Genomic DNA, 27,415 nt, shown 5'->3' on the forward strand with positions numbered 1-27,415 from the left:
CTGTTGTACAGTTTTATCTCAGTCTTTTATGGCTGGTCAGGAAATTTGCTGGTGAAATGCTTCAATAATGTCTCTTTTCAGTATGTGCTCCTAACACTATTATTGTCTGCTGGGATTTGTTGGGATATTGACCTAAAAACAAAATCTATACTGTCTTTTAATTTTAAGCCTCCAGCATTCTATTTTGTTTATTGTTCAAATAAATGATTGTGCAAAAAGCAGTTTGCTAATGAAGTGTAGTCAGAGGACTACTTGGCTTTCTTATAATACAGTAAAAACATCTGCAGTCTCTACACTGTGGACTGGCCTACAGAACAATGTGCACAATAAACCAAAACAACAACACTCCTCAGAGTCTTTGGTCTACCACGTGCTGCTAATTGGTCCCCTGTTCTTGTGTCAAAATACACTGCATGTCGTGTGTTATATCTGGCTGCCTCTAAGCCCAGGGTGCTCTTTAGGACCATGTCTCAGTTCACCACTGTTTGGTTTAATGGGAGGCAGACCCATCATTGAAATATCTGCCTTGTAAGGGTTTTCCTGCCCTTTGGTATCCCCTACTATTTATTCCTCCCTTACTATAGCTTGGCTATACCATGAAATGTGGCTTTGCTCACTAAGCAACAATCAAGCGCAGTATTTTACTTATTAATGTCAAAAAAACAACTACAAGATCTCCTTTTTTTGCATGCCCTCAGAATGAAGGCTAAATTCCAGCTCTGAACACCCACTGATAGACCACCTATACTCAGATGGTTCTCCCTCAGCCACACTTTGATGGTTGTATGTTACGTTTGCTCCCATGTTGCCTTTTCGACATCTTGGAGCGGTTTGTTGAAACAGTGGGTTGTATTTTTCAACACAAGCCAGTCATTTTAACTCGTAAAGACCCAGTGCTACTTTTACACCAGTTCCCAAATGAATTCCTCTCTCTATTTAACCTTTCTTAAGTGACTTATCAACATTTATTATAAAATTGTCCTCTGTACTTTGCATTTTTCAGTGAAAATCAGTTTTTTTCCTATATTTAATTCACTGAGGATGTAGATGTTTATTAAAGCCCAGATTAAAGTTGGGGGTTATTATATTAAGAAAATGAGGAAACAGAAGAAAAGTAAATTTTTCAGCAAAGATATCAACAACTGAACAAAACATACATCTTCATCCACTGTCATTGATCAAACTCCATGGGTTTTACTGGTGCAACGTGACATTATGAAATTGCATTTTAATTGGCGTGTTATCTGTATGCATTATAAGCTTTCCGCGTGTATGTTCACGCCGCATCAAATAGCACACACTGAGGGTTAGAGTTATGGTTACAGATACATGAACCGGAGATCTTGGTGTAAATTGACATGCGATCAAATGGTGTTGAATAACACGCGAAAGGATGAAAATGCATACGTATAGCACGCCAAATGCCATAAGAACTGGCGTGACATACAACGCCGTTTCATGAGATCAGTCTGACTGGTGAATTAATGTTGTAGAAGATGTCGGTGTTTCCACGTTCTCCACGGAGCCTCTGAACATCCAAATGGGTCATATCTGATGACCATGAAAAGATGACAAGCTGCATTTTACAGCAATATTTACATGTAATGATAGAATTAGTGGATCAATAGACAAACATTTTACATTAGTAGATGGTTTTGGGTGGCGGTGCATGTTTGGTTCATTATGGGTTAATGCAGCATCCATCTGAGCAGAGACAGCGTATTAGCACTCGGGGCCTTTGCTGTAATGTGAGCATATTATTGTGCCATTTTAGGGTCATTTAAGTACCAAGAATCAGAATAATTATCCCGGGGAGATGAGCTTGTCAAAATTGTGCTCTGCCTCTGGGCCATGAAGTCAAACCACATGTATCCAAACAGGATGATGAGAACAATGGGGCCCTGTCAAGTATGAATCTGCTCTTCATTTTGTCACTCAGCCACTTTGTCAGTCCAGCTCATGTTAGAGTCGTCTTATTTATTGGACAGGAGACTGGACTGAACCGCAGATACACTGTCGCATCTGTACTCGTAAATCCGTCCTAATGCCGTTTTTGACCTCTTATTGACTTAAAATGCCTGTGTTTTTAGCTGTTTACATAAGATACAGATTGGTGACAAAAAAAGTGGAGACATAAACGCAGCGGCTTCAGTTCAGGATATGAGCGGTCATCGAAGAAGAGAAAAAACAAATGCAGTATAATCCATATTGCTGGCAGTAATATCTATTTCCAACTGTTTACTGTTGAGGATGAAACAGCTGGTGTGTATTCAGCTCATGTCTGGTCCTCTACGCTACAAAAACTCTGAGCTTGATACACCCTCGCCCTCAATTAACAACTTGTGGGTTTACATTTAACTTTTCTGTCTCCATCACCTCTTCATTTTCCCAGGAATGGTATTCATGCATTACATTATAGTCGTCTCTGTGCCGGTTTGTTTTTCTAATCCTCCCCGTACACCATATGGTCCTTTCATTCACTATCCTGTTTTTCCCTCCTCCTCAGCTCATTTTTATGCATCTTGTTTAGAGATTGAACAGCTCTCCTATTTCTAAGCAAAGTAAACATTTTGAGAACCAGAGTTTCAAGGACTTCCTCAAGCCCCTGTCAAAATAAACCCACAGGCCTCAGTCCTGTGTACGTCCTCGAAGACCCTACAGTGTGTGTGCAGTACTGGATGGCGGTTCTCCTTGAATTCAGAAAAAGAAAAACCAAGTCCCACCTGCTCATGATTATGTAATGTCTAGAAGTAAACAGAAGAAGGATGTTTTGAGTTTTGTAATCCTTCTGTTGTCTTCAGCTTCATCTTTGACGAGCTGAGAGATGATGAGGTTCCATTTGGCCTGGCATGAATTATGTATCTGGGGTAAAGCAGCTGAGTAACGACTGATGCTTCCGAGAAGAAAGCCCTCCCTTGGACATTGGAATACAGTCATAAAGTGTCATCTTTGACTATTTACTCACACAGTGATCTGTCATCCTTGCCTCAAAACAATGCTCAGGATCGGGAAATGTGGATCAACAGAGCAAAGTGCAAAAAATCTATGCGTCATATTCTGAACAAAACAAAGTTGTCATTTCATGTGTTCATTTCTGTTGTTAGTGATAGAAAAGCTATATATCAAAGTGAGTGATCTATTCTGACACACTGGTAAGACAGTCAGTACAGAAAGAAATGACTGAGAATCTATAAAAGCAAAACAAATTTATACCAAATTATCAGAAATGCCAAATGCTGTTGAACACACAAACCTTAACAATTGTGTTTATTCATGTTAATTGTCAATGTCAATATAATCATAACAAGAAAAAGAGGATACGGGTGTTCATGTAAACAAACGGTGTCAATTAACAAACTCCAAGGAGTAAGACTATGCCTTATTGTGTAATCTTTGACGCTGGTGTCCATCTGGATGGTTTGTTTGGATAAATTGATTTGTAACAGTGACTGCACTCAGCTTAGAAACCATCAGGATCCGATTGCATTGTTATGTAATCAGCAAGGATAATAACGTTCCATCATTTTACACACTTGAAGGAGAAAACATCCCTCATAATGTTTTGATGCTGTAAGATAATGCTGCCGGCATTAGATGGATCTAAATGCCTGTCATCAGATCACAGAATGATTCGCCAATGAAGGAGCTTTTGCGTTGGTACACCACAATGATTCCAATTAAATAAAGACGGAGGTTTTACTTGGAGAATTGTCTGATTTTCCAAAAGGGATGAACGGCCCAACAAGTGGATCTGTTGGAAGCCAAGCCTACAGTATGTTTCCTGCTGTTTGCTCTGTTGTTTAGAGACCGACCCCATGAGCTCCTGGCTTTCCTTTTCATCTGTCAACAGAATATTTCTCCATGAAGATCTCAGAAGTGACCAAAGCTACCGATCTGTGCATATACAGGACTTAAAAGGGAGAGTGCTGATGCATGATGGGCCAGACTTCCTGTTAAACATGTATTTTGACTGAGTGCAGAGCCTAAACTGGCACAAGGCTTGTGGGAAGAACGTCTGTCTGAGGGCTCAGTTCGCTGGCATTCCTTCAGAGTGGTTGTGTTCCTGTAAATGTCTGAGATTTTTCAGGCAGAAATCAAGCTCATGATGGAATAAAATGTAAACTATTTGGGTTATGACCCTTCTGCAGGGTCAGTGAGGTGGTACATCCTGGTTCCTTCAGCTCATTTCATCATATCTCCTCCAACAGTATTTTTACCCCGCCCCCCGAAGGAGAGGCAAAGGGAATTGTTTGTTTGTTAACACTCTAGCAGCAAAACTATTGGTTGAATTCAAACCAAATTTGGTTTATAGATTGCCAGTGACCCAGAATTGATCTCATTACATTTTGGGAACAGTAGGTCAAAGTTAACATTTTTTATGAATTTTTGAAATCTCTTTCTTTCCCCATTTACTTATGATGGGTGAAATTTCACATGTCTGTAGCTGCAAAACTGTTGGTTGAATTCATACCAAATTGAGTTTATAGATTGCCAGTGATCCAGAATAGATGTGATTACATTTTGGGAAAGGTAGGTCAAAGTTAAAATTTTTTATGAATTTTGAAAACTTTTTTTTTCTCCCATTTACTTATAAAGGATGAAATTTCATATGTCTATAAAAACATCAATTTTGTTTCAATTTACTTCAAACTTGGCACGTATATGAAGGCAATTGATATGCTGACATCAGCACATGCATAGACATGATATCAGCTGCATCGATGCCGAAATAAGCTACAATATGTGAGGGGTGGGGTTTGATGTACCTGGCACCACTTGTTTATTGGATGTTTTGACTGAAAATCCTCTATGAACATTGTTCAAATGAAGTGAATGTGTAAACATGTCTACAGGTGTCGTCAACTATGGAAACTTTACTATATATATATATATATATATATATATATATATATATATATATATATATATATGTGTGTGTGTATATATATATGTGTGTGTGTGTGTATATATATATGTGTGTGTGTGTGTATATATATATGTGTGTGTGTGTGTATATATATATGTGTGTGTGTGTATATATGTGTGTGTGTGTATGTATATGTGTGTGTGTGTATATATATGTGTGTGTGTGTATATATATGTGTGTGTGTGTATATATATGTGTGTGTGTGTGTGTATAAATATATATATATATATATATATATATATATATATATATATATATATATATATACATACTACTTGGATATTTTACAATAAACCATGTGTACAGGATTTTATTAACAGTGTTCTCGGCTGGACCAAGTCTTTGAGGGCATTAAAGTTAATTTTTCAGTGTTATAAAGATTATCAGTTATACAAAGACGGAGGTGAATAAATACATATGATTGCAGTGAATTGAATAAAAAGTAGGAAAACAATGATAATGACTTTAGAGGTTGAGTCATATGTTTTAAACAGTACTGGTCTAAAATCTTTAATAACTTTTCAACCACTTATCCTATCAATTCAGTTTAATAATTCAGGTAAGATACAATGTCTTAGCTTTTCAGCAACATCAGATATGACCCACTTGGACGTTCAGAGGTTCCATGGGGAATGAGGAAACACCATCATCTATTGCAACATTAATCCACCAAAAAAATGTTTTACAAATGTTACTGGCTATAGACATTTGTTTGGTTCAGTTTACGATATATTTTGCTGAAAAAGTCACTTTTTCTCAGTTTTGATCAAATATTTTTGGAATTTACTGTGAGCTTTTATAAACATCTACTGTACATGATCATTAAGTTAAATGTAGAATACCTGATTTTCACTGAAAAATACAAAATTCAGAGAAAATATTATGATAAATGATGATAAATCACTCAGGAGAGGTTAAATGTGAAGGTAGCCATATAAATAGTTCAAAGGGTAGCAGGATGATTTCACCTAAAACTATTGCATTATGGGTAAAAGTGTTTCATTATAACAGTTGTCTAACAGTAGAAGGTAACATGTTTTTAAAGTATTAACACCCAAACCACATTTTCACTTTATTATGCCTTGCAGTGGTAGAATGTAACTAACTACAGTATACTTCTACATCCACATCAGGACCAAATATTGGGCTTTTTACTATACATTTGTCTGACAAGTGTGTTTTATTTTTGTTAGATTACAGTTTTTCATCCCCTTCCTTTCCAGTGAAAACATGTCATGAATGTTTTGTTCTTTGAAGTTCAGAAAATCTTCCTTTGTTAAACTAAGTTAACTTTATAAAAGCTCCGTATTTGGACAAAGCTCACAACACGACTGTTTTTCAGGGCTCAGGAAAAGTTGACTGTATACAATTGAGTTGTTCTCACAGGAGAACAATGCTACAGAATATGGTGCATTAATCTAGATGAAATACAATGTATATACAGTAGATGAAAAGAACTCAACCTTTATGTAGCTGTAAATGAGTCAGTAATATGAACCCAAAAGCATCACATATGAAGGTAAAACAATGACTCCTTTTACTTTTCATTCTTTTTGTCAGGGGTGTCAAACATGTGGCCCGCAGGCCAAAACTGGCCCACCAGTGGGTCCAATCTGGTCCATGGGATGAATAAGTGAAATGCAAAAATTACACAGAAGATATTACCACTCAGGGATGTTACAGTCATTTTAGTTCAGGAGCCACTACAGCCCAGTTCTACCTCAAGTGGATTGGATGTTGTAAAGTGTAAAATAACATAAGATCATATAAATGATGACAACTCCAAATTTTTCTCTTAGTTTTATTACAAAAAAAATAAATAAATACATGATGATAATACTAACATTTACAATCTATCCTTTCACAAAAAATGTAAATAATCTAAACATAACCTGAAAAAAAAAAGGAATTTCAACGACAGACAGACAGACAGACAGACAGACAGACAGACAGACAGACAGACAGACAGACAGACAGACAGACAGATAGATAGATAGATAGATAGATAGATAGATAGATAGATAGATAGATAGATAGATAGATATTTACTATATCTACTATATATACTAATATATACTATCTATATATACTGAATACTGTCTGTCTGTCTGTCTGTCTGTCTACACTTGGGTCCTCTTGTTCTTGTTGGAGTTCTTCAGTCTTCGTTGTGATGTTTGTGTATGTGTAACTATCTGGGTAATAAGTGTCCCTAAATGGTCCCTGGTAGGTGCTGGGGTGTCTGTTCCCAGCTGATGACAGTGGCAGATTGACAGTATTTGTAGTTTCTCTCTGACATTACGCGCTCGGCAGTGCGCACTGCGCCGCCTTTGCCAAGAACATAACCTACTTCAGAGAGGCTGGAGGCGAGTGGGGGAGCAAGGAGACGCAGTAATTTTTTCCTCTGGTCCTGAGGGGTCTCCTTCTCTATATAAGGCACTCTGCCTGCTCAGAAGTTACACAGTTCCTATGCGTCAGGAACAGCGCCAACAGGCAGCAGCAACAGCGGAGCCGCTCACTACGGATTAACATACACCTACCCAGAGCGCACCAAACCGGCTCCGACCAATCCAACCATCTGGATAACAACACACAGATCAAGGTGAGCAAAAGACTGGACTCAGAATTTTAACATTTCACTCCTTTACAAATAAACACTAAGGTGATAAGATGTTTATCTGAGCAGGTTTAATGAAGCTAACCTTTACTGTTTAGTTCTAAGCTTTTTCATTTTTGCTTTCACTGATTTTCCACATTATGATGCTATGAAAATAAGACAGAAAACATCTCTCATTTCATTTGCTGGTTGCTGTGAGTGCATTGCTGTGCTGAGAAAATGTCAATGCCAAAGCTACTATAGTGGAAAATACTACAATATTATAATGATTTAGACCTGAGACTAAACAATGCTTTTTAAGAGTTTCACAGCCTTACTGAAAAAAAAAAAAAACGCTGTTCATTGCATTTCATTAAAAAATAAATGCATGTTTCCAATCAAGGCAATTAATTCATGTAAAAAAGCCAAAACCTGTACTTTCTTGGGTGTTAGGAGTATAGAGCTGCTGCAATGAAAAAGTAATACTACACTCTGAAAGTCTAGAAACTGGCATTGCAAAGTGTGCCAGAGGACCTACATTGTAACAGGAGCTGTGTTTACATGCAGCCTCATGGTGCCTCAGGACACACAGTCAGTCCCTCCTTACATTAGATATTAGCCTCCTGCAGGAGCCCGCCAGCAGCTCAGGACGACTTCCCATCAGTAGGGCAACGTGTGTGTCTTCACTCAGTCTGTCACTCTGGTATAAAATTCATGAGAGCTATGAGAAGGGCCCAGACAGAAGACGGTGGTAGAGATTGAGTGTGAAAAGGGGCAAAGGCAGAGGAGAAGGGTGTGGTTCCTGGGCTGCCAGCCGGCTCACAGTGCCCGGAGCTGGCACAGCATGTTGACACAAAGCCTCTGCCAGACCTCAAGCTGCATTTTCAGCCAGAGAGAAAAGAGGTGAAGGGATTCAAGGATAAGAGCAACCAGTGCAAAACAAGAACTTGGTTTATTTTTTCTTTCTTCTCTGATCATTCTGACTGACTGCAGCCCTCTCTTTATAAAAGGCTGTGACTTTGTGATATTTGGTCTAGCTTTAATCTTGGACGCCTCAGCCTTAATGGTTCCTTTCCAAAGAGAGGTCAGATGCGGGGCCGGTTACTGAATATTGCTCCTGGATGTGTCAGGAATGTAGTGTTTTGCTCAGAGAGAGTTCAACAGGGTGAACACTGTGTTATCAACCTGGTCTGAACTGAGCTCTGTCTCCTCATTGTCCCACCCTGCTCTCAGTCTTTACAAAATAATCAAACAAAAATGATGATGAAAGTATTCCTTAGTGCAACCAATGAGAGTTAAAGGGCTTCGTATAACCTGATGCTTATCAAATAGTGAGAGGGGAATAAAAGAGTTTTGCTTCTGGTTTGGACTTGGTAAGATCAGAGTTATGTAAGTATAAGTACGTCACAGTTTGTTGTGACAGATGATGAGGTAGAGGATATTCAGATATTGCAAGAAGACATGAGTTAGGAGGAAAACATATGTTATTAAGAAAACGTTTTAAGTCTGGATTTCATCACAGCATCTTAGTTTAGAGATAAATCTGTATCATATGCATGAATATAGTGAGCCCATAATCCTGTCTTCTTAAAGTTCATGATGCTACATAATTCAGTGTCAGAGCTGATAAGACTACATGTATAAAAGCAGGAGAGAACATTAGAACATATTTCCATGTAATTCACTCCAAAGCTTTGCAAAGATAGTAGTTCATGGTAACATTTTGTTTTCAGAATAAGTCATTCAGATGTGAGCGCATCCAGTCTTTTTATTTTAATCTGATAAAGAATGAAGTACATTGAAATGAGAGTAGAACACATTTCAGTTCCAGGTTTGTGATAGAGAAGGGTGATGTGTCAGACTTGATCACATCAGTTGCAACACAACAAGACGCAAGAAAAATAAGCAAATGAGGAAATGTTTCCAAATCAATAATCAGAATTTTGTGTGAGGAAGTTACTTTTGTAATCTGTGCCATTAGGTTTTTGTAATCTTCCTGTTAACACACACACAGTGAGGAAAGACTCATTAAATGTTTCCTCCTGCAGGTTGTGTCCAGGACACCTCAGAGCAGCACTCACATAAAACACTCCTGTGTCTACTGAAGCCTGGACGTCTGCCTCAGAGTCAGGATGACCTGCACTGCCACGGCCTGGCTTGCCTTCCTCTCCCTCTCCCTCCTGCTGTTGTGCGTCAGAGAATCATCTTCCCTCTTCCTGCCTGATTCCAAGGAGCTCCAACAGCTGCTGAGCCGCTACGAGGAGGAGGCAAACCAGAACGGCACCAGCAACACAGCTGGCAATAGGACCCGAAGAGCCATCCGCTGGTCGGACCGCGAGGAGATCATCCAGCTGCACAACAAACTGAGGGGCGGAGTCTATCCCACCGCTTCCAACATGGAGTACATGGTGAGGCATGTCCCATTACCTCAAGCACTTTAACACTTAGCAATTATTGTGCATCAGTAAAAAATAATTACAACATATCAACTTCAATCTCAGGATTCACCTCAGAAAAGCCAACCAAAAAACTTAAATCTATGTGTCAGCAACATTAAGCTCTTAAATGAGGCAGATGATTAGGATTTAAAGTTGTATTTGGCTTGAAAAAGTGCTGTTTCTTTAATACGCTTTAAAAACAGCCCTTTTCTCAGCTGGAAACATGCAGTCATGATGGTAAACTATTGCCAGCATGCTGCGCTGCTCTTTTACAAGACGGATAATAATGCTGACTCTGTCCTACCTGCAAACAGCCGAGAGAGCCAAGGAAGGCTGGGTCAGTGGGTGACACAGAGAATAAGGCTGGGGAGGGAAAGTGATGGGACTACGTGGCAGAAGGAGGATTATTACTGAGACACTGCAGGTCCACAGGATCTGCGGTGTTATGAGCAGTGGTGGCCTGTGTCTCTGAAGTGTGGTTACAGCCAGGGAGGAAAGTGTGTGAGGACTTACTTTGCCCAGTGCTTTCTCAGAATCCAGAGAACAGACAGTGTGTGTGTTCATGTATGGGTATTTGAGGTTACAGTGGTGTCTGTGTGTGCATGTTTTAGCGACCACCAAAAGGCTGGAAATTTACTGAGGAGATGTGCTTTGAGGGGCCATGTTAGTATGCAGCTCTCCCTCCACAGTGGGAGTCAGGTGTCCTCTCTGCTTTCTACCCTCTTCGCCACCACTGTAAAGAAACCATCTCAGGAAATGTGGATAATTTAGCTGTGATTGCTGGAGATTTGTAGTGGACCGGGGCCAGGCGCCAGCTGCTCCACTCAAATGTCACTGTCTAAAGTTAATGTTGTATTTGTATCCAGCTTAGCTTCAGCTCACCGGGAAGGAAGGAAGTGCAAGAACAGAGGCCACGAACAGGTTGTGGTTAGGGATCTACTAAGTCTCAACAAGATAAAGCTTAGACTGCCCTAATACCACATGTTGCAGGAGCTCTACATCCATGTCTCATATATGTACATTCTGCTTGTTTTCTTTCGTGTGTGCAGGATTGGGACGATGAATTAGAGCGGTCAGCTACACAGTGGGCAGAGCAGTGTCAGTGGGACCATGGACCTCAGGACCTGCTCAAGTCTATTGGACAAAACCTGGGGGTTCACTGGGGCAGGTGAGATGCACTGACAAATACAGTTCAGTTTTGTATGCAACAGGTGATGCTGAATATCAAAGAGTTTGTATTTATCTTTGTTTATTGTCACTGTTAACATGAGGTAAACGAAAAATTAATGACATTGTAAACCTGCAGAGTGTTTACCTCCTCCAAGGCTCCACAGTCCTGTAATACAGTCAAATGTCCAATGACAAAATGTATTAAAAAAAAACAGAGCAAAAATACAAAAAAAAATAGTCTTGGGTTCCTATAGTGTCTATCTATATTATAAAAGCCAAGCGGCCTCTGTGTGTGTGCATGTATGTGTGTCTCGGGATTCACACAAAATCTGAAAAGAGCTGACTGCTGCAGTTTGGCATCCATATGTATTTTTGGTCAAGGAACAGATTCGTGACAACGGCAAGTTGATACGACCAATATTTTGGAGTACAATAGTCTACAATCACGTTGCTATACCCAGAACACTTTGGTGGTGACTGCTAGGCAAATTCAGTACAGCATGCATGAATACACAACAGCATAAAAACTACCAGATCTAGGCCCCGTGGACCCCCACGGGTCAATGTACTAGTATTTATTGGATTCGTTATCTGATGGCCTATCCATCTACCAAAGTTGATTTAATAAATACAGAATCAAAAGCACGATGAATTAAGAATTATTGAATTATTTTTGATAGCTGTGTTTATATAATCCCAGCCATTTACAATACCAGCATACTTTCTGTGGCTTCTTATCTTGTGTGCCCCATACGTAGGAAGAATTTCATTTTCAGACACATTCCTCTTTTTATTCCTATTTATACACATCAGTAATCACCTTTGATCAAAAGTGATTACATACTGAATGCCAGTTACAATTTCTCTATGAAGAATAAATCACATGAGAAGAGGTGAAAATATTTTATTCCAACATCATGGGCATTACTGTACTACTTTTCTAAGCTATTCATGTTGTCTTCACTGTTTTTCAGCATCTTCTTGTTGCAGAAAATAACAGCAGCTATTACAGAAATACATCAAATTAAGGTCAAAATCACTTTAAACCGGTCTACTTTTAGAAACTGGGATATTTTCTGACACAGTCAATTTGAATAAACAAAAGCAGTGACCTGTATTTGGGATGTAAGCGTGGATACATACACAGTAATGAGTGAGTCTATAAAGGTTGTAGTGTGTCGGAGCAGATACAGTAGACCTCTGTGTATGACAGTGGATGGCTATCACAGCAGGTGTCCTTCCAGGAATCTGCTCCCATTCTCACAACCCCTTTCCTCCCTCCCTGTTCCCTTCTTTTCTTCTCGTGCCAACAAATGGGATGTAGAGCCATTTTTTCCTCCACTCTTTCGTTTAGAAGCTCAGCACTTTTCAATACCGTAAAAAGACATGTTTATAATAAGGCCTAGAATTGATTTGTTAGACTGGTGAGCCATGTTTAGGTTTGCTCTGAAACGTTTTTTTTTTTTAGATTTGATTCCCCCTGTTATAGAGGGGAGTAGCCTGCTGCTCTCTGTGCCAGGTCAAATCCAGACTCATCATCTGGAGGAAGGGGAGGAGCAGGGGGTTCACGCAGTGTTTGTAAAGTCTGGCCAATGCACCTGGCAGCTCCCTCAGATATTTCCCTTCAGCCGCAGAAACATGGACTGCCTGTGTCTGAGTCCACTGTGTGTGTGTGTGTGTGTGTGTGTGTGTGTGTGTGTGTACAGATACCGCTCACCCGCCACCCACATCCAGTCCTGGTACGATGAGGTGAAAGACTACACGTATCCCTACCCCCATGAGTGTAACCCCTGGTGTCCAGAACGCTGCTCCGGCCCCATGTGCACCCATTACACCCAGGTGAGTCACATCCCAGGAGATACCTGTCCACAGGTGGCAGCACTACACACTCTATACTGCAAGTACAAGCACAGAGGGAATACAGTTCTCACACTAGTGTGGGCTCTGAAATGTACTCACTAAAGTCAAAAAAAAAAAAAAAAAAAAAAAGCTCTTGGAGAGAAATTTCTACCAGATGTTCATATAGACAGATAAACAGTTCTATAAATATATGATGAGTGTTTAAAACCAAAGGGCCAGTAGTGATATTTAACCAAATCGTCAGTAGAATGAAAACAGTTTAACCTGTAAAATACTAACATGCACCCTTTAAGCATCAGCGTTTTCATTCTGTTTTGGAAAGAAAACAGTGACCAACTGGTGAGAGTATGAATAAAACATAACATTAATGAGTTTAAAAGACAGAAAACTACACTGTGATTGTGACTGAATGTTATTACTTGGCTGCAGTAGTAACCTGGCTCAGTTAATCATCTGTGTGAATGAAAAGACATCACAAATGATAATACCAAGTATCATTAACCCTTTCATGCACAAATTATGAAAACCTTCATCAAATTTTTTTCCTGAGTGTTTTTATTCCTCTTTAGGCATGAAAAAAACAAAGTGATTGAAAATTTTCTTCTGAAAAATAAATAAATAAAATAAATAAATAATTAAAAAAAAATAAAAAATACATACAAAAAAAAAATAATAATAATGAAAAAAAAAAATTCTTATGAACCTATTTTTCATGAAGTTGCGAAAATGTCCCCTCAGCTGGACACCACACGTTAAATTTTTGACGCACAGAAACATGTATTTACTGATAAATTGTGTGAAAACTATGGGGAGGGCTTGTGATTCTGGGGGTTTATGCTCAGGAGAGATCTACATAATGTTACCAGTTCATGTCGGAAAAGATATGTAGTGTCTTAAACTTTAATAAAGATATGTGTAAAAAAAAAAAAAAAAAAAAAAAAACAATGGAAAGAACAACAAAATACATGAATGTACAAGAGAATAGCTGTAGAATAGCTGTCCACTGTAGTGACCAGTATACATGAAAGGGTTAACTGAATGATTAATGCCATTCAAAAAGTAATAAATAATAATAAAAACAATAATAATACTCATTGTTTATGATATGCAAATAATTTTTTACTGTCTCCGCGGTCCAGTCTCGATCTGTTTTGCCTTTTTATGTCTTTTATATTGTTTTCATTTGTTGTGAGTGATATACACTGATGGATACAATAAGAGATATTTTTTTCCCTCCAAAGTTTTTTTTATTGAATTTTTATATCGTAACAATCATAAGTGTACAATTGAATGTACATAAAATATAACAACATAGTTATGTACCCCCACTCTAACAGAGTCCTGACCCTAACGCACGTCATACGCCAACAAAAATATATAAATGCACACATCCAAAATGAATACATAAAATACAATGAATTAAAAAAAAAAAGAAAAGAAAAAATATACATATCCTTGTTTATAATTAGAAATTGTTTATGTCCATCTTTTTAATATATGATAAGACAGGCTGCCACATTACATAGAATTTGGCTGCATTGCCTCTTGTGGTATATCTTATTTTCTCTGTTGTCAGATAGTTCATAAGGTCTTTCATCCAGAGGTTGAATGTTGGTGGATTTCTGTCTTTCCATTTAAGTAGAATGAGCCGACGAGTTATTGGGATCTTTTTTTTTTTTAATGCACTGTTGTTTCATCCATTTAAGTTGAAATCGGTTTTCGTGTTGGGAAGGAGAGCAGTAATACAAAATGAAAACAATCAATAATCCCTCTTTACTGTAAAATTAATGAAAATGTGAGGTGCAGAAATCCCAGTACCAGTACCAGTATAAGTAAAGTGGAGACCCTAAAACTAAAGAACACTAACACAGTATTTATACTTAGCTACTTCCCATCTCTGTAACTGACCTAATTTCTGATATATTTTCAGCCTCCCTTTGAACCACATGCTGTTTTATCTTCTTCTTTTATCTGTAATATAGAACATATGTGTCTGTCACTGAAAAGGTGTTGCTGGGTTGTATTTGAGAAGACATGTGGTGTGCACCCTCCTCTCTGCTGTATGATGTTTCATAGTATTTATGGGGACAGAGGGGTTAAATGACAGGCATATGTAGATAGTGAAAACAGACTGGGATAAGGAGGATGAGGAACATATATAGAAAATGAGATGTGAGTGAGTTAAAACAGGAGAAAGCAGTGACAAGGATAGTCAGGGTGTAGGTGAGAAAATGAGGTAGTCAGTCAGAGGGAAATATAAGAGGGAAAGCTGGCGTCTGCTTCCACTAGACTTTACTTTGTAGCTGCTGGGATGAGTTTACAAAAACATCCAGACTCCTCCTTCTGCCTTCACCCTGAAACCTGATCACTGGCATCTGGTAGTCATTTCCAGACACACCAGACATCTTTTCACTGCTTGACCTGGATTCTTCAGAAGATGCTGCAGAGAGTTGACAGTGCCAAATCTGAGCATCATCACCTTGTCTCTGTCTTTCATTTTCCTGGACGCCTGATGTATCTGCACTGCATCACGCTCTCTGATACTTCTATAGTGAAAAGGCTCCAGAGCCAGAGATTACAGTCAGCTACAACAGCAGCAGCAGCAGCAGCAGCAGCAGCAGCAGCAGCAGCAGCAGCGCTCAGTACACATTGGCGTGGATGCTGACTCACTGCTTCCAATGGCCTCTAACTCTACCAGGAAAAAGATGAACATTCCTGAGGAGAAGAGAACGCACATGTTTTAGACTTGGAGAGAAAGTTTTGGACCATGCTGTGTTGTATTCGCTGTCAAATGGCACATCATTCATCTGAAACACCACCAGAGCAGCTTTCCATTTAATAAGGCGTTTTATTTTACCTTAGACAGTTCTAAACCTGAGCTGACTTCTGTCTGTTCAGAGTAAGATATTAAAAAGTGAGAGTGGTTTTTACACTTTTACATGGATAATCATGATTGTGTCACCGGGGACACATTAAATGACTCCAACAGAATAACAAACCAGGCCTGGAAATCATGTTGGCCTGATTAATTGTGACTCTCTGATCCATAATTTTAGGGAGAATTTGTACCAAATGGCTGCATGGTTCGGTGACAAAGTCATATTTTGATTAATAAAGACAGTTTTATGGTTTCTTTGTATGAAGGAAAATGCACAGACTGTCTCTCATTTTGATTTTTTAGCTCAAACAATTAACTAGTATAAAAAATAACAATGAAAAAGACTTAATTTTGCACATTTTACACTGTACTCATTCTGCTGTAGTGTTACTGAATCCAAAATATCACCAAACACCAGACCTCAGCTTTTGCCTGCTCACATTTAAGCTCAATATTTTGCTGTTTTGTTTTTCTAGGATTTAACTGATCACTATAAATATACTAGTCAACATTTGCTAGGGATCAGTTTTATATTTGCACAGTAATTGATGTTGTATAATATTTTGGGTGACTTCATATATTATGTGTGTACTTTGGCTAGTCATGTAAAGAAAAATGGACCAAAAGGTAAAAAAACATAAATTTTTATTGCACTTTCAGGCAAAAGGGTGATACAACCCTAGAAATTAGAGTTCACAACAATTACTCTTCCAATTTTGTTTTCACTGAAACCACTCAGAATGTTCTGAAACACATACAGTGTGATGTCAATAATGTGTGTGGCCACCATCCGCATCCGCAGGCTGTACTCCACTGGGAAAGTAAATTTTCAAGTTTCCAGAATTACACCCCCGAATATAGCAAAGTTATAGTCCTGATCCCTAGCAAATGTTGACTAGTGTATATGTATTCTAATGGGTTCTCAGTTTGGTTTTGATTTCAGTTTACTTCTACTTAGTTTTGTGGATGTATGAGTAGTTAGAATTGCTTTAATTTAGTTTTTAATTAGTTTTAGTGTTAGTTTCACCAATATACCTGGTAGGAGAAAAAAATCCTTCATTTACAGGAGCTGGATGAAATATGATTTCTAGAACCATTATTTATTGTAGGTCCAATATTGCACACCATTGTTAACATTAGGTAAAACAAGAATGAAGGTGATTTTACCTGCAATTCTGGGTTTTAGTTTTGTTTCGTTCATAACTACACTGTTGGCCACGCTGTTACTGTTGAAATACGATATTTTTAACTTCTTGTGAAATGATTGTGACAATGTGATTTATTCTTAATAGATAAAGTGTAACTGGGACACAGTATGTAATCATTGTACCCGGTCAAAGGTAATTACTGATGTGTATGAATAGGAATAAAAAGAGGAATATGTATGAAAACAAAAATGATACCAACTTTCATTGCTAGTTTTTCTTTCAGCCTTAGTTTTCATTAATTATACCAACCCTGCTTCTTTCCACCTTTTCACTTTCCCTTCCACAGCTGGTCTGGGCAACCACTACCCGAGTGGGCTGTGCTGTCCATGTGTGTCCACGAATGAACGTTTGGGGAGAAATTTGGGAGAACGCTGTTTACCTTGTGTGCAACTACTCCCCAAAGTAAGATCAATACACCTCCATGTTCCATTGTTCATCAACACCTCTACATTCTTAACTCACATTTACATTTTCCCTCCTTACAGCTCCGGTAAATGAAATAGTGTGTGTTGCCAATACATGTGAGTTGCAGGTCTGCCGTGGTAGAGGTGATTTTGCCTGTCGACTAGTTGTCTGAGACATTTGTGAGACATATTGGGGCCATTAAAATTCCTCAAGAAGTTCAGAATAAAGAAATAATAATGAAGCGCAGGGAAAGAAAAATAACAGTTGAGAAGGCGCTTGTTTTCCAGACAGCCCACAGGATGTAATAGCCTGAGAGACAACAAGGACTATTTTTATTCGTTTGTGGGACTAATGACTTTTGGGAGTGTTGACCATGACCAAAAAGCGCTGAAGTAATTGCAAGGCCATGAGCCCAGTGATGCCTGACTGATGATTAATTTCCACCTTAGTCAAGCTGTCCACTGTTACACTTCTACAGAGGCAACTGGATTGGAGAGGCCCCGTATCAGCACGGCCGTCCCTGTTCCCAGTGCCCTCCCAGCTATGGAGGAGGGTGTAAGAATAACCAGTGCTTCAAAGGTCAGCAAACACATGTGGTTGGAGTTGAAGGACATTAGTATTTCCACCTTATTAACCTCATTTCCCCCCGTTTATCCATCTTCAGACTCTCAGCGTTCAGAGACAGAGGACATGAACGAGGTGGAGAAGCCTCAGGTTCCGGTGTCGCCTCGTACCACCGCCAAACCGACAACAAAACCCAAACCCTCAGCTCCAAAGAAACCAGTGTCCAAGCCCACCACTCCGAAGACCCCCACTCCTAGGGCACCATCTTCGAATACTCCCAGCAGCAGCTTTCTGGGTAGATATTGCACTAAGATCATCAAGATAATAAGTTACAGATAATTAAAATAAAACCCTGTGACAGTGTTTTTGTACATTTTTTTTTATTAGTATTTTTGTTTTTGTCTTTCAGCTCACAACATTAAGTGTGAGACTAGATTGCGGGACAAGTGCAGAGGAGCAACTTGTAACAGGTCTGGTCACTTTAATGAATGAAAGAATGAATTTAACATATCCTATACCAGCAAACCCTAATATATACAGTATATATATAGTTGCTTTGTGTACCAACATTATATCAAATCCAGTTCAACAGCCCATTTCATTTGTTTTCCTGTTAATGCTGTCATATATGTCATGGGAATGAAATAGTTACACAGCTACCATATGTTAATTTTTAATGTGAATACAATTTAAATGCTTTATCTTATTTGTTAACTTGATTTCTGTCAAATATATTTTCACTTGTATTGATAATGATAATGATAATGATAATAATAATAATAATAATAATAATAATAATAATAATAATAATAATAATAATAATAAACTTTATTTGTATAGCACCTTTCATACAGAAATTGTAGCCCAAAGTGCTTCACATTGATTGAAAAAATACAATATTAAAATACATTAAGATTTGATTATACATCAAGAAATAAAATGAAATTTGGGAGAAATACAATAAAATAAAAATAAAAATAAAAACAGTGCACATTAAAATATTTGATTATACATAGAATTTTTGAGTGCAAGAAACAAAATGAAATTTGAAATACAATAAAATAAAAAATAAAAACAGAAATACAATAGAATAAAATAAAAATAAAAACAAAAATAAAAACAAATAAAAATAAAAATAAAAATAAAAAATAAAAATAAAAATAAAAATAAAGATTGATGATGAAAACCACTCCATGGCTGAAATTTCATAGTATGTGTCTGAATAACAATGTCCTTCTCGATGCCCTATTACTCCCATTTATTACAAATATCTTCTTCAGACTGAACTTTCTTTTTCTTTTTCTATTTCTTTCTGTCTCTGCAGGTTTAAATGTCCTGCTAATTGCCTGAACAAGAAAGGCAAAGTTTGGGGAACTCTCTTTTATGATGTGGTAAGTCTGTCCGGCATGACACAAACATCATGAAACAATATTAAATACATATGTGTATTTCCCGAATTAATGGTTGTTTTTTTTTTTTAATGTCACAGCAATCGAGTATTTGCAGAGCTGCTATCCATTTTGGTGTTATTGACAACAACGGTGGAGTGGTCGACGTCACAAGAAGAGACAAGTTTCCGTTCTTTGTCAAAGCTACCAAAAATGGCATTGAGTCTTTAAGGTACAAACCTGATTCTGATCAGTCTTGTTTCTCTTTTTATGTTCAAATTACATTCATCAGCACTTTGGAAACACATTTCTTCACTTGTAGCACTCATGTATTGCTCAATAACTTGTCAGAGAACCATTTGTTGTCCTTATTTCCAAGCTCTGTGATTTCTTTTATAGCAAATATAAACCTGGAAATGCGTTTGTGGTGGCCAAAGTGGAAGGTAAATAAAGCACTGACCTTGAGAACCCTGACTTACGATTGCATGTACGTTTTCTAGGTCATATATGAAATGTTTTCTTTCCTCTTCTTATGGCAGAAATCACTGCTGACTGCTATACTACAGTGGCTGAAATATGTCCTTTCAAAAAGCCCTTCACACACTGCCCAAGGTACTGTCGAACATCCGTCATCCCTAAGTTGTTCCATTATACTGAACATTTTTTGACACAGTTTAAACCTACAGCAGTCTTTTCTTGTATCTGCTCTAGTACCAATCTTTATGATAGAACTGGTTACATTACACATCGTAGTAATGTTTTAATGAGTTCATTTTTTTCCCCCAGAGTTTTCTGCCCGACTAACTGCAAGACTCAACCTTCGTATTGGTCGCCTGTGATTGGGAACAACATTTATACAGATGTAAGTTCTGCATTTTATGTTTGGGTACTTTGTACAATGGTACAAGTCTTTGAACTGTCCTACAGGAATGAGCCCCAGTCTTCCAAATGATATTCTCTAATTTGATAATTTGATGATCGTGGTTGACATCTTTGGTTTTTCAATGAACTTTTCCATATTTGTCATGAATTACACCAGAGATGAAGGTAATGGTTTTACTCTGTTTTATAGTTCTGCCACGAAGGCTGTAGTTCAGTGAAGTCTCAGATTGCAGCATCGTTAAAGTAAAATGACTGTGCAGACATTATAATGCATGACAGTTATGGAAATCCATTGAATTACATTACGAAAGTGGCCCATGGAGAGTGGGAGTAATGGTGAGGAAAGTGTGGGATTGCCAGGAATGTATTACCTCGCATGCAGCTCAGTGAGGGCTATCATAGTCTAAGCCTTTCTCAGATGTGTGAGACACAGAAAGAGCTAGTTTCAGGAAGACTGATTTGTGCATCAATGCTCCAATATCACCTAGTTAAAGCAGATTACTCACTTTATAGTCCCCTCTAGACTAAACTTACCAGATAAACTACATGTGGTTACTCATGTCATTGTTGTTACTCATTTTTTTTCACTGCTGCTTGGTGTAGTCATGTGAACAAACTGACCCTGGATAATGTCCAGCTGGTCACAGATCAACATTTCCCAGAGACCCTTAACCCTTAATACTTACAGTAACAGCATGAGGCAGCTCTGTGACTCCTTGCAAATCTGCCAATCTCATATCTCATTTGTACTGAAATGTATTATTTTGACCCTGCCCCCCAAAGGTGAGGCAAAGGGTAGTGTTTTTGGGTTGGTTTGTTTCTTTGTTTGTTAACACTTTAGCAGCAAAACTATTGGTTGAATTCACACCAAACTGGGTTTATAGATTGCCAGTGACCCAGAATAGATCTGAATACATTTTGGGAAAAGTAGGTCAAAGTTAAATTTTTTAATGAATTTAAAAAAATAAATAAATAAATAAAATAAAATTTAAAAAAAAATGTTTTTCCTCATTTACTTATAATGGGCAAAATTTCACATGTCTATAAAAATATCAATTTTGTTTCAATTTACTTCAAACATGGCACATATATAGAGGCAATTGTTATATATCACTCTGACATAAAGCTAAGGCTTTTTTCACATTTTGAGTAAATGTTTTCAATTTTTTTCCCCCACCATTTACCTAACATTGTGGTACTCTGCCATTATAAAGGATAGGGAAATCAGTCCCAAAAACAAAAAAAGCATCCATTTAAAATTTGTCATTTCTAATCAATTCAATCTAATCAACAACAACAACAACAAAAAAGAATTAATTTGTTTTAATAAATGAATGCCATTGAGGAACTGATTAAACTTGCTGTGGTCAAAATGTTTAACTCTGGGGGTGAAAGCTAGAGTCTGTGACCTTGAAATAATATCAAATAAACAATATCAAAAAGAAGAAAGTCATGAAAACATACTGTGCATTTATTTTTTCAACTTCATGAACATTATCACAACACAAGGGTGTATAATAAGCCACAATACTTGTGAGGGGTGGGGTTTGTTATGCTTGGTACCACTTGGTTTTTTTTTGTTTTGTTTTTTACAGTGGTGTATTTTATATTTTTTTTACAGTGTATAGACATACACCATCTGGTTAGAATTGTTGGAGGAGTGTGTGGACAGTGTGATCTGTTTGGACAAGAAATGAATGATTTTCCTCTAGACTGTTGATAAGACCTTATGGTCTGTTGAGCTGGAGCCAGACTTCTGGCCCAGACCGTGGAACAACTGTGTGAGTGAGTGTGAATGTGAGTGTGAGTGTGCTGACGTACTGTATTTGTCTGTGTCTTACCGCTTTTAACTGTATTTTATACTGTATTTGATAAGTACCGTCTTGTAAAACCATTCCTTCCTGTAAAAGTCGGTCTCATCTTTGCCACACTTTGTTTTCACAGAGCTCCAGTATTTGTAAAGCAGCAATCCATGCAGGGGTGCTCAAGGCAGATGGAGGCTTGGTGGATGTTCTGTCACTGGATAAGAGAAAGAACTACGTTGGTGTCCTGAAAAATGGCATCCAGTCTGAAAGGTATTAGCTCAATTTTTTTTTTTTTTTTTTTTTTTTTTTTTTTGCGGTGAATTATCTTTCCCAAATGAGACCTTTTAAACAAAAGTCATTCATATTTGCACTTTGGCAGCTGTGTAACTGCAAAGCCTCCTTAGTTGTTATGTACGCTATTAATAGGAAATAAGGGAATATGTTCACCAGTAACATATGTTAGTACAAGATTAACAGCACTCCCCTTATCAGCTGTCATGGGACATTCCCAAAACATTACCTAAGTGGTCTCCAGTGTGTAGGTTCAAGAGTGCAACATGTAACCCAGTAAAGCCTCAATGATAAGTTTGATGCAGTAAATTGTAATGCATAATTATTCTGTGATTTGGGTTATAGGATAAGACGCTATAAATGATATTTGTAATAAATGGAGAAAGGTGTTCCCCTTGAAGGAACCCAAAGTTATGCTCCTCTCCAACAGGTGCAACAAAAGCAGTAACTACAGAGATGCCAAAATAATCAGGCAAGATAATGGACAGCACCTGTGAGGCTTGGCAGCGGGTCCTCGTTCAGGTGTTTCCACTTATGTTGCCTGATAAGACCTTTTCTCAACACTAGGAGAATGTGTATAAACTGGACTTGAGTGAAGTCTCCCTTACACTAATGTTGGCTGGGATGCACCTGTTACCTCAGCTGAGATCTTATCGGACAGAGACACTGGGATGTGCAGGGATCTGGAGATGAACAGTGAAACCTTAAACCACTCTTCAAGATTTAACCGTGTTCATGGAGGTCATACATGCCACAGTTATATAATTATAGGTACAGTTTAATACTTCATTTGACCAGTGGGAGTGTGGTAAAGAAACCTTGAAATACAACTGAAATAATACATAAAGCTTGTAGTAAAAAAATTAGACAGGTAAATTTGACAAGAAAATATAAAACACGTCTGAGGAAGGTGCTTTTATTCACCATACAATCTTGATTTATGCGTCCTATAATTCTACATGTAGTGGCTTCCTTGCGTGCACACCATGGTTCTCACATCACACTCATGTCTGTGGCCGACTCCACTGGACTAAGCTTAGGCAAGGAAACCCTTGTGGCCAGTTGTGCTGGCATGTGGGGCTGCAAGAGTAATGGTGTGGTTTGGTGTGTGGATGGGCCACACATGGGATCTTTGCTTATTTTATCCAGGCATTTCAATTGAGTGTGCAAAATGCTGAATGGCCAAAATAATCTACGTCTGACTACTATGAAATCTAATGCCGATCCAAGCTCGGTGTGTTCAGATAGGAGGTCAATAAACGGCTGAAAGTCAGCGCCATGTGCCAACATCATGGCAGGGTGGGCAGCTTGGACTGCACTCTGTTGCTGGGGAGGTAATCACAGCCTATCCAATTACTCTGGGATGGAAATCTGTCACCCACTTAGTGTTTTCCTATATGGATAATTATCTGTGACCAGATACTAGTCGCACCGGCCTATCATGATTATTGATCATGGCAGAACTTCAAGGTCTCTCCACTAATGAACTAATTACAAAGTCCTCAGTGTTAACACATGTGGTAGCTGGAAAGGTCAAAGAAATACAGCAACAATGAGTCACTGCTAACATGATTTTTTCCACAAAGATATTGCAACATTGCCTGCAAACTTTACTGACTAGAAGCACTTTTAGTCTCCCAGAGGCAAAGATACTACGCACATGGATGTATTAATAATTCATCATCTCCTACAGTTGTATTCTCCAGGAATAATGTGTCTGTATCGTCTGTTTGCAGCAAAAGCAACACAGAAGGAGGCTCATTCCGTGTCTTTGCCGTGAGGGAGTGAGGCTCCAGTTCAGAAAACCGAACACCGACAGTCACCTCAGCTGCTGTTCAATAGCAGGAAGTGCCTACAGGTTGGATACTGAGGCTATTCATCTGTTGGAGGGCCTTCAGAGGACATACAACCTCCCAGCACATTGATAGACACACTCCCCTTTAGTTAACTAACATTAGCCATCCAGTGTTCTGATGGAGCTTTATGTCTCAGTTTTGAAAACCCAATAAAGAGATTTCTTAAACATTCGTAATCTGTGAATATGAAATGTTTCAACACATTAGTATGCATTGAACAGCTGGTGCTGGTTCTCTCTCCTGATATTTGTTTTACAGAAAGTATTATGTTTACATTAATGTTCTTATTGCAAAATTGGTTTTCATACAAAGGAATGTATACTGATCACACTGTATTTAATCATTGTGTACAGATTATATGGTGTTTTGCTTGTTTTAAAAATGGAGTATCAAATATAACATTTTTATGATTATTCTATTTTATTTTACCAGCCCTTCTGCTAACCTAGATAGTCCATGTTCTGTTCAGTTTAGACTGTGAAAGCAAGTCTAAGTTGTGTTAATAGGTTAAATGGGAGGCTCATTGTGAATACACAGAAGTAGAGGAAACAGTGTGAGAAATGGAAGTGTACAAAGGCAGCAGGCACTGCTGTAGGGAAAAGGAAATGTTTTTGTGGTGTTGTTCAGTGCCAGACATGTGGAGATGATTTAATGAAGGTGTTACATTGCTTTGTTCACATAATAGATGGTGCAGATGGGCCTTCAGAATAGCGACAATATTGCGGATGTGTTCAGCGACAAAACAGACAGCTGAATTGTCATGTGTTATTTTCTATTTATTATTTGCTTGATGCTTTCTTTGTTTCCACATTTCTGTTTTCTCTGTAACATACATTAAATGGTCAATTTGTCCCCTCCCCACCTAAGGCAGACGAATGTGTAACATGTTAGGTACAGTCATAGTTTTAGGGTAGACATACTCTAAGGTGCACAAGGTTAGTTGTATCTTCATCAAATGGCAGTTTTTGCACTTTGGAACAATTGACTTTATGCAGAATATGCAGAATACACATACCTCTATGTCACTTTAGGTTGAGGCACTTTTGGCATTGGTACATAGCCTTTTTTTAGTCATTTGCTTAAAAATCACCTAATTTTATAGATATTTTTTCTCATTTTTACACATGTCCTGATTAAAATCTCATAAGATTTTCTGTAGTGGTACTGTAATGCACAGAAGTGTCATTTTGGCATTAATAACATCCCTTACAGATACAGATAGAGCTAATGTAAAGTTCTTTTTTGAACACCTGCACAGCTGAGTTTAGAAAGTTCAGTCCTAAATTATATTATATTGATTATATATTAACCTTCCTGCAATGTTTTTTCTTTCTTAAAGAACACCTCCCAAAAAAAAAAAAAGGACCCGCTGACTTCAAAAATCTTTGGCTTCCAGCATATTTCAGCTTTATCGCTCTTTTTCATTCTACCTCAGTCCTATCGCTAACGCTAGACATTAAGGTTTGTTCAGTATGGGAATTTTATATGGAAATTGCTAGAGGTTTTGTAAAGTTCTGGAAACTGTAAATACAAAGATTTGTGTTTCATGAATCGTTCTTTATTCAGTAAGATTAAAAATAATATGTGTGATTTGTCTGGGTTGTATTTTATACAGGATGAGGTATTTTTTGCACAGTTTTAAAATAAATAAAAAAGACTTACAAATGCTAAAACACATGTTTCTGTTTAATTTGAAATTGTGTACAGTGACTATGTGACCTTTAAGGATAGTGCTGCTCATTTTCCAGCTGAGTTGGAATGTTTTGGTACATACAGTAGGTTTTTTCTTTTTTTCTTTCTGTCCTACTACCCTGTCATTCACCATTTTCAGTTGAGTCAGGGAACCCAGTTTAACTCTCACCCTTTATCTCCACTGGCCTTTAACAGTAACGTAACTGTGGTTAATGTGGATTATTGCATCATCAAGGACATCTTCAACCTCACATTTACTGATGCTCTGATGCATCTTAAATGTGTTAGCTTCCCAAAATGTGTGTTATAAGCATTATGAATGAAATGTAGATGCAGCCCACCCAGGTTTTATCTGTTATCTTTGGATGAACATCACTGATCGTGTTCATAACCTGGCTCTGCTTCCACTGGACACACACATGCTGCATGAAATGGAACAATAAATTGAAGAAATCACTTCTCCTCAAGGTCCACATGCATAATCTGCCAAAAGAACTGTTACTTTTCACTTACAGTGAAAGGAAAAGGAAGAAATTCTGTGGATCTGGCCCAAGTTCGATGTCCATATTGTTCTTGACCTTGTAATTCCACATTTCACACTGAAAGCTGAGGTTCTCATTAGCATTTAACAGCTGCTTGACACAGCATTATGGAAAAGGATAAGATCTTTGTATTAATGCCATTAATGACTTCCTCATTAACCAAATCCTGAGAAAAACAAATCAGATGGAACAGACTGGCCATAGAGAAGCAGAGGACTCCAGTATCATTGTAATAACTCTTCATCCCCCAGGGTTTTATTAGAGGCAGATGTTCAGTTTGGGTTAAGCCCTAGTTCGACAGGACTCTGGACACCTTATTGATAAACAGCTGCAACTGGCTTGTGTGGTGAGTGGTTCACTCCTGTTGTCAGAGGAGATAAAGATTTAGACTTACCCTGTAAATCCCCAGGTTTGCTCTGAGAAAAAGCTCATGGGCTCGGTCCAACCTTGAGTTTTCTTGACCTTAGTTATTCTTTGCACATCTGATGTTGCACAAACTGTTTTTCATTCTGATATAGACACTTAAGAATAATATTTTTCTCTGTGACAAATCTTTCCTTCTTTGTAAATATCCATGTAGATACTCCTTGAATGGGAGGGGTCTCCTTCAGGATGCTTGATGTCCCATCCATAGGACACACCAGGTCACTGAATGGTTTGATGAGCAGGAAAATGATGTGAGTTGTGTACTATGACCATTGAAGTCAGCACACCTTAATGTACACCAGGGTGTTGGATATTACTTTAAATCACATTGAAAAACATCAAATGAGGGAATATCTTGTGAGGAACAGTATTCATTCTGTCAGTAGACATGCTGAATCAATATTCAGAGTGCTGAAGTGGCTAAACAGATTATTCAGCCATTTTATGTTGCTTTTTCCTTGAATTTGTCCCCCATCTGTCTGTCTGTCTG

The 27,415-nt window shown here is 38.1% G+C and overlaps 1 protein-coding gene across 1 annotated transcript; it reads left to right on the forward strand.

Moving 5' to 3' along the window:
* The first annotated feature begins 7,276 nt into the window (after positions 1-7,276).
* Positions 7,277-25,932, forward strand: crispld2 (cysteine-rich secretory protein LCCL domain containing 2). The gene is made up of 15 exons (XM_030131053.1): positions 7,277-7,526; positions 9,569-9,928; positions 11,008-11,126; positions 12,835-12,967; positions 17,361-17,476; positions 17,958-18,058; positions 18,144-18,338; positions 18,453-18,513; positions 19,368-19,434; positions 19,533-19,663; positions 19,831-19,874; positions 19,971-20,043; positions 20,218-20,293; positions 22,258-22,388; positions 24,146-25,932. Exons 2-15 carry the CDS (start codon positions 9,653-9,655, stop codon positions 24,195-24,197), a joined length of 1,575 nt encoding a protein of 524 aa, XP_029986913.1. The 5' UTR covers positions 7,277-7,526; positions 9,569-9,652; the 3' UTR covers positions 24,198-25,932.
* Positions 25,933-27,415: the final 1,483 nt, after the last annotated feature.

Source organism: Sphaeramia orbicularis, chromosome 3 (genome assembly GCF_902148855.1).
Source record: "Sphaeramia orbicularis chromosome 3, fSphaOr1.1, whole genome shotgun sequence".
NCBI classification, from domain to species: Eukaryota; Metazoa; Chordata; class Actinopteri; order Kurtiformes; family Apogonidae; genus Sphaeramia; species Sphaeramia orbicularis.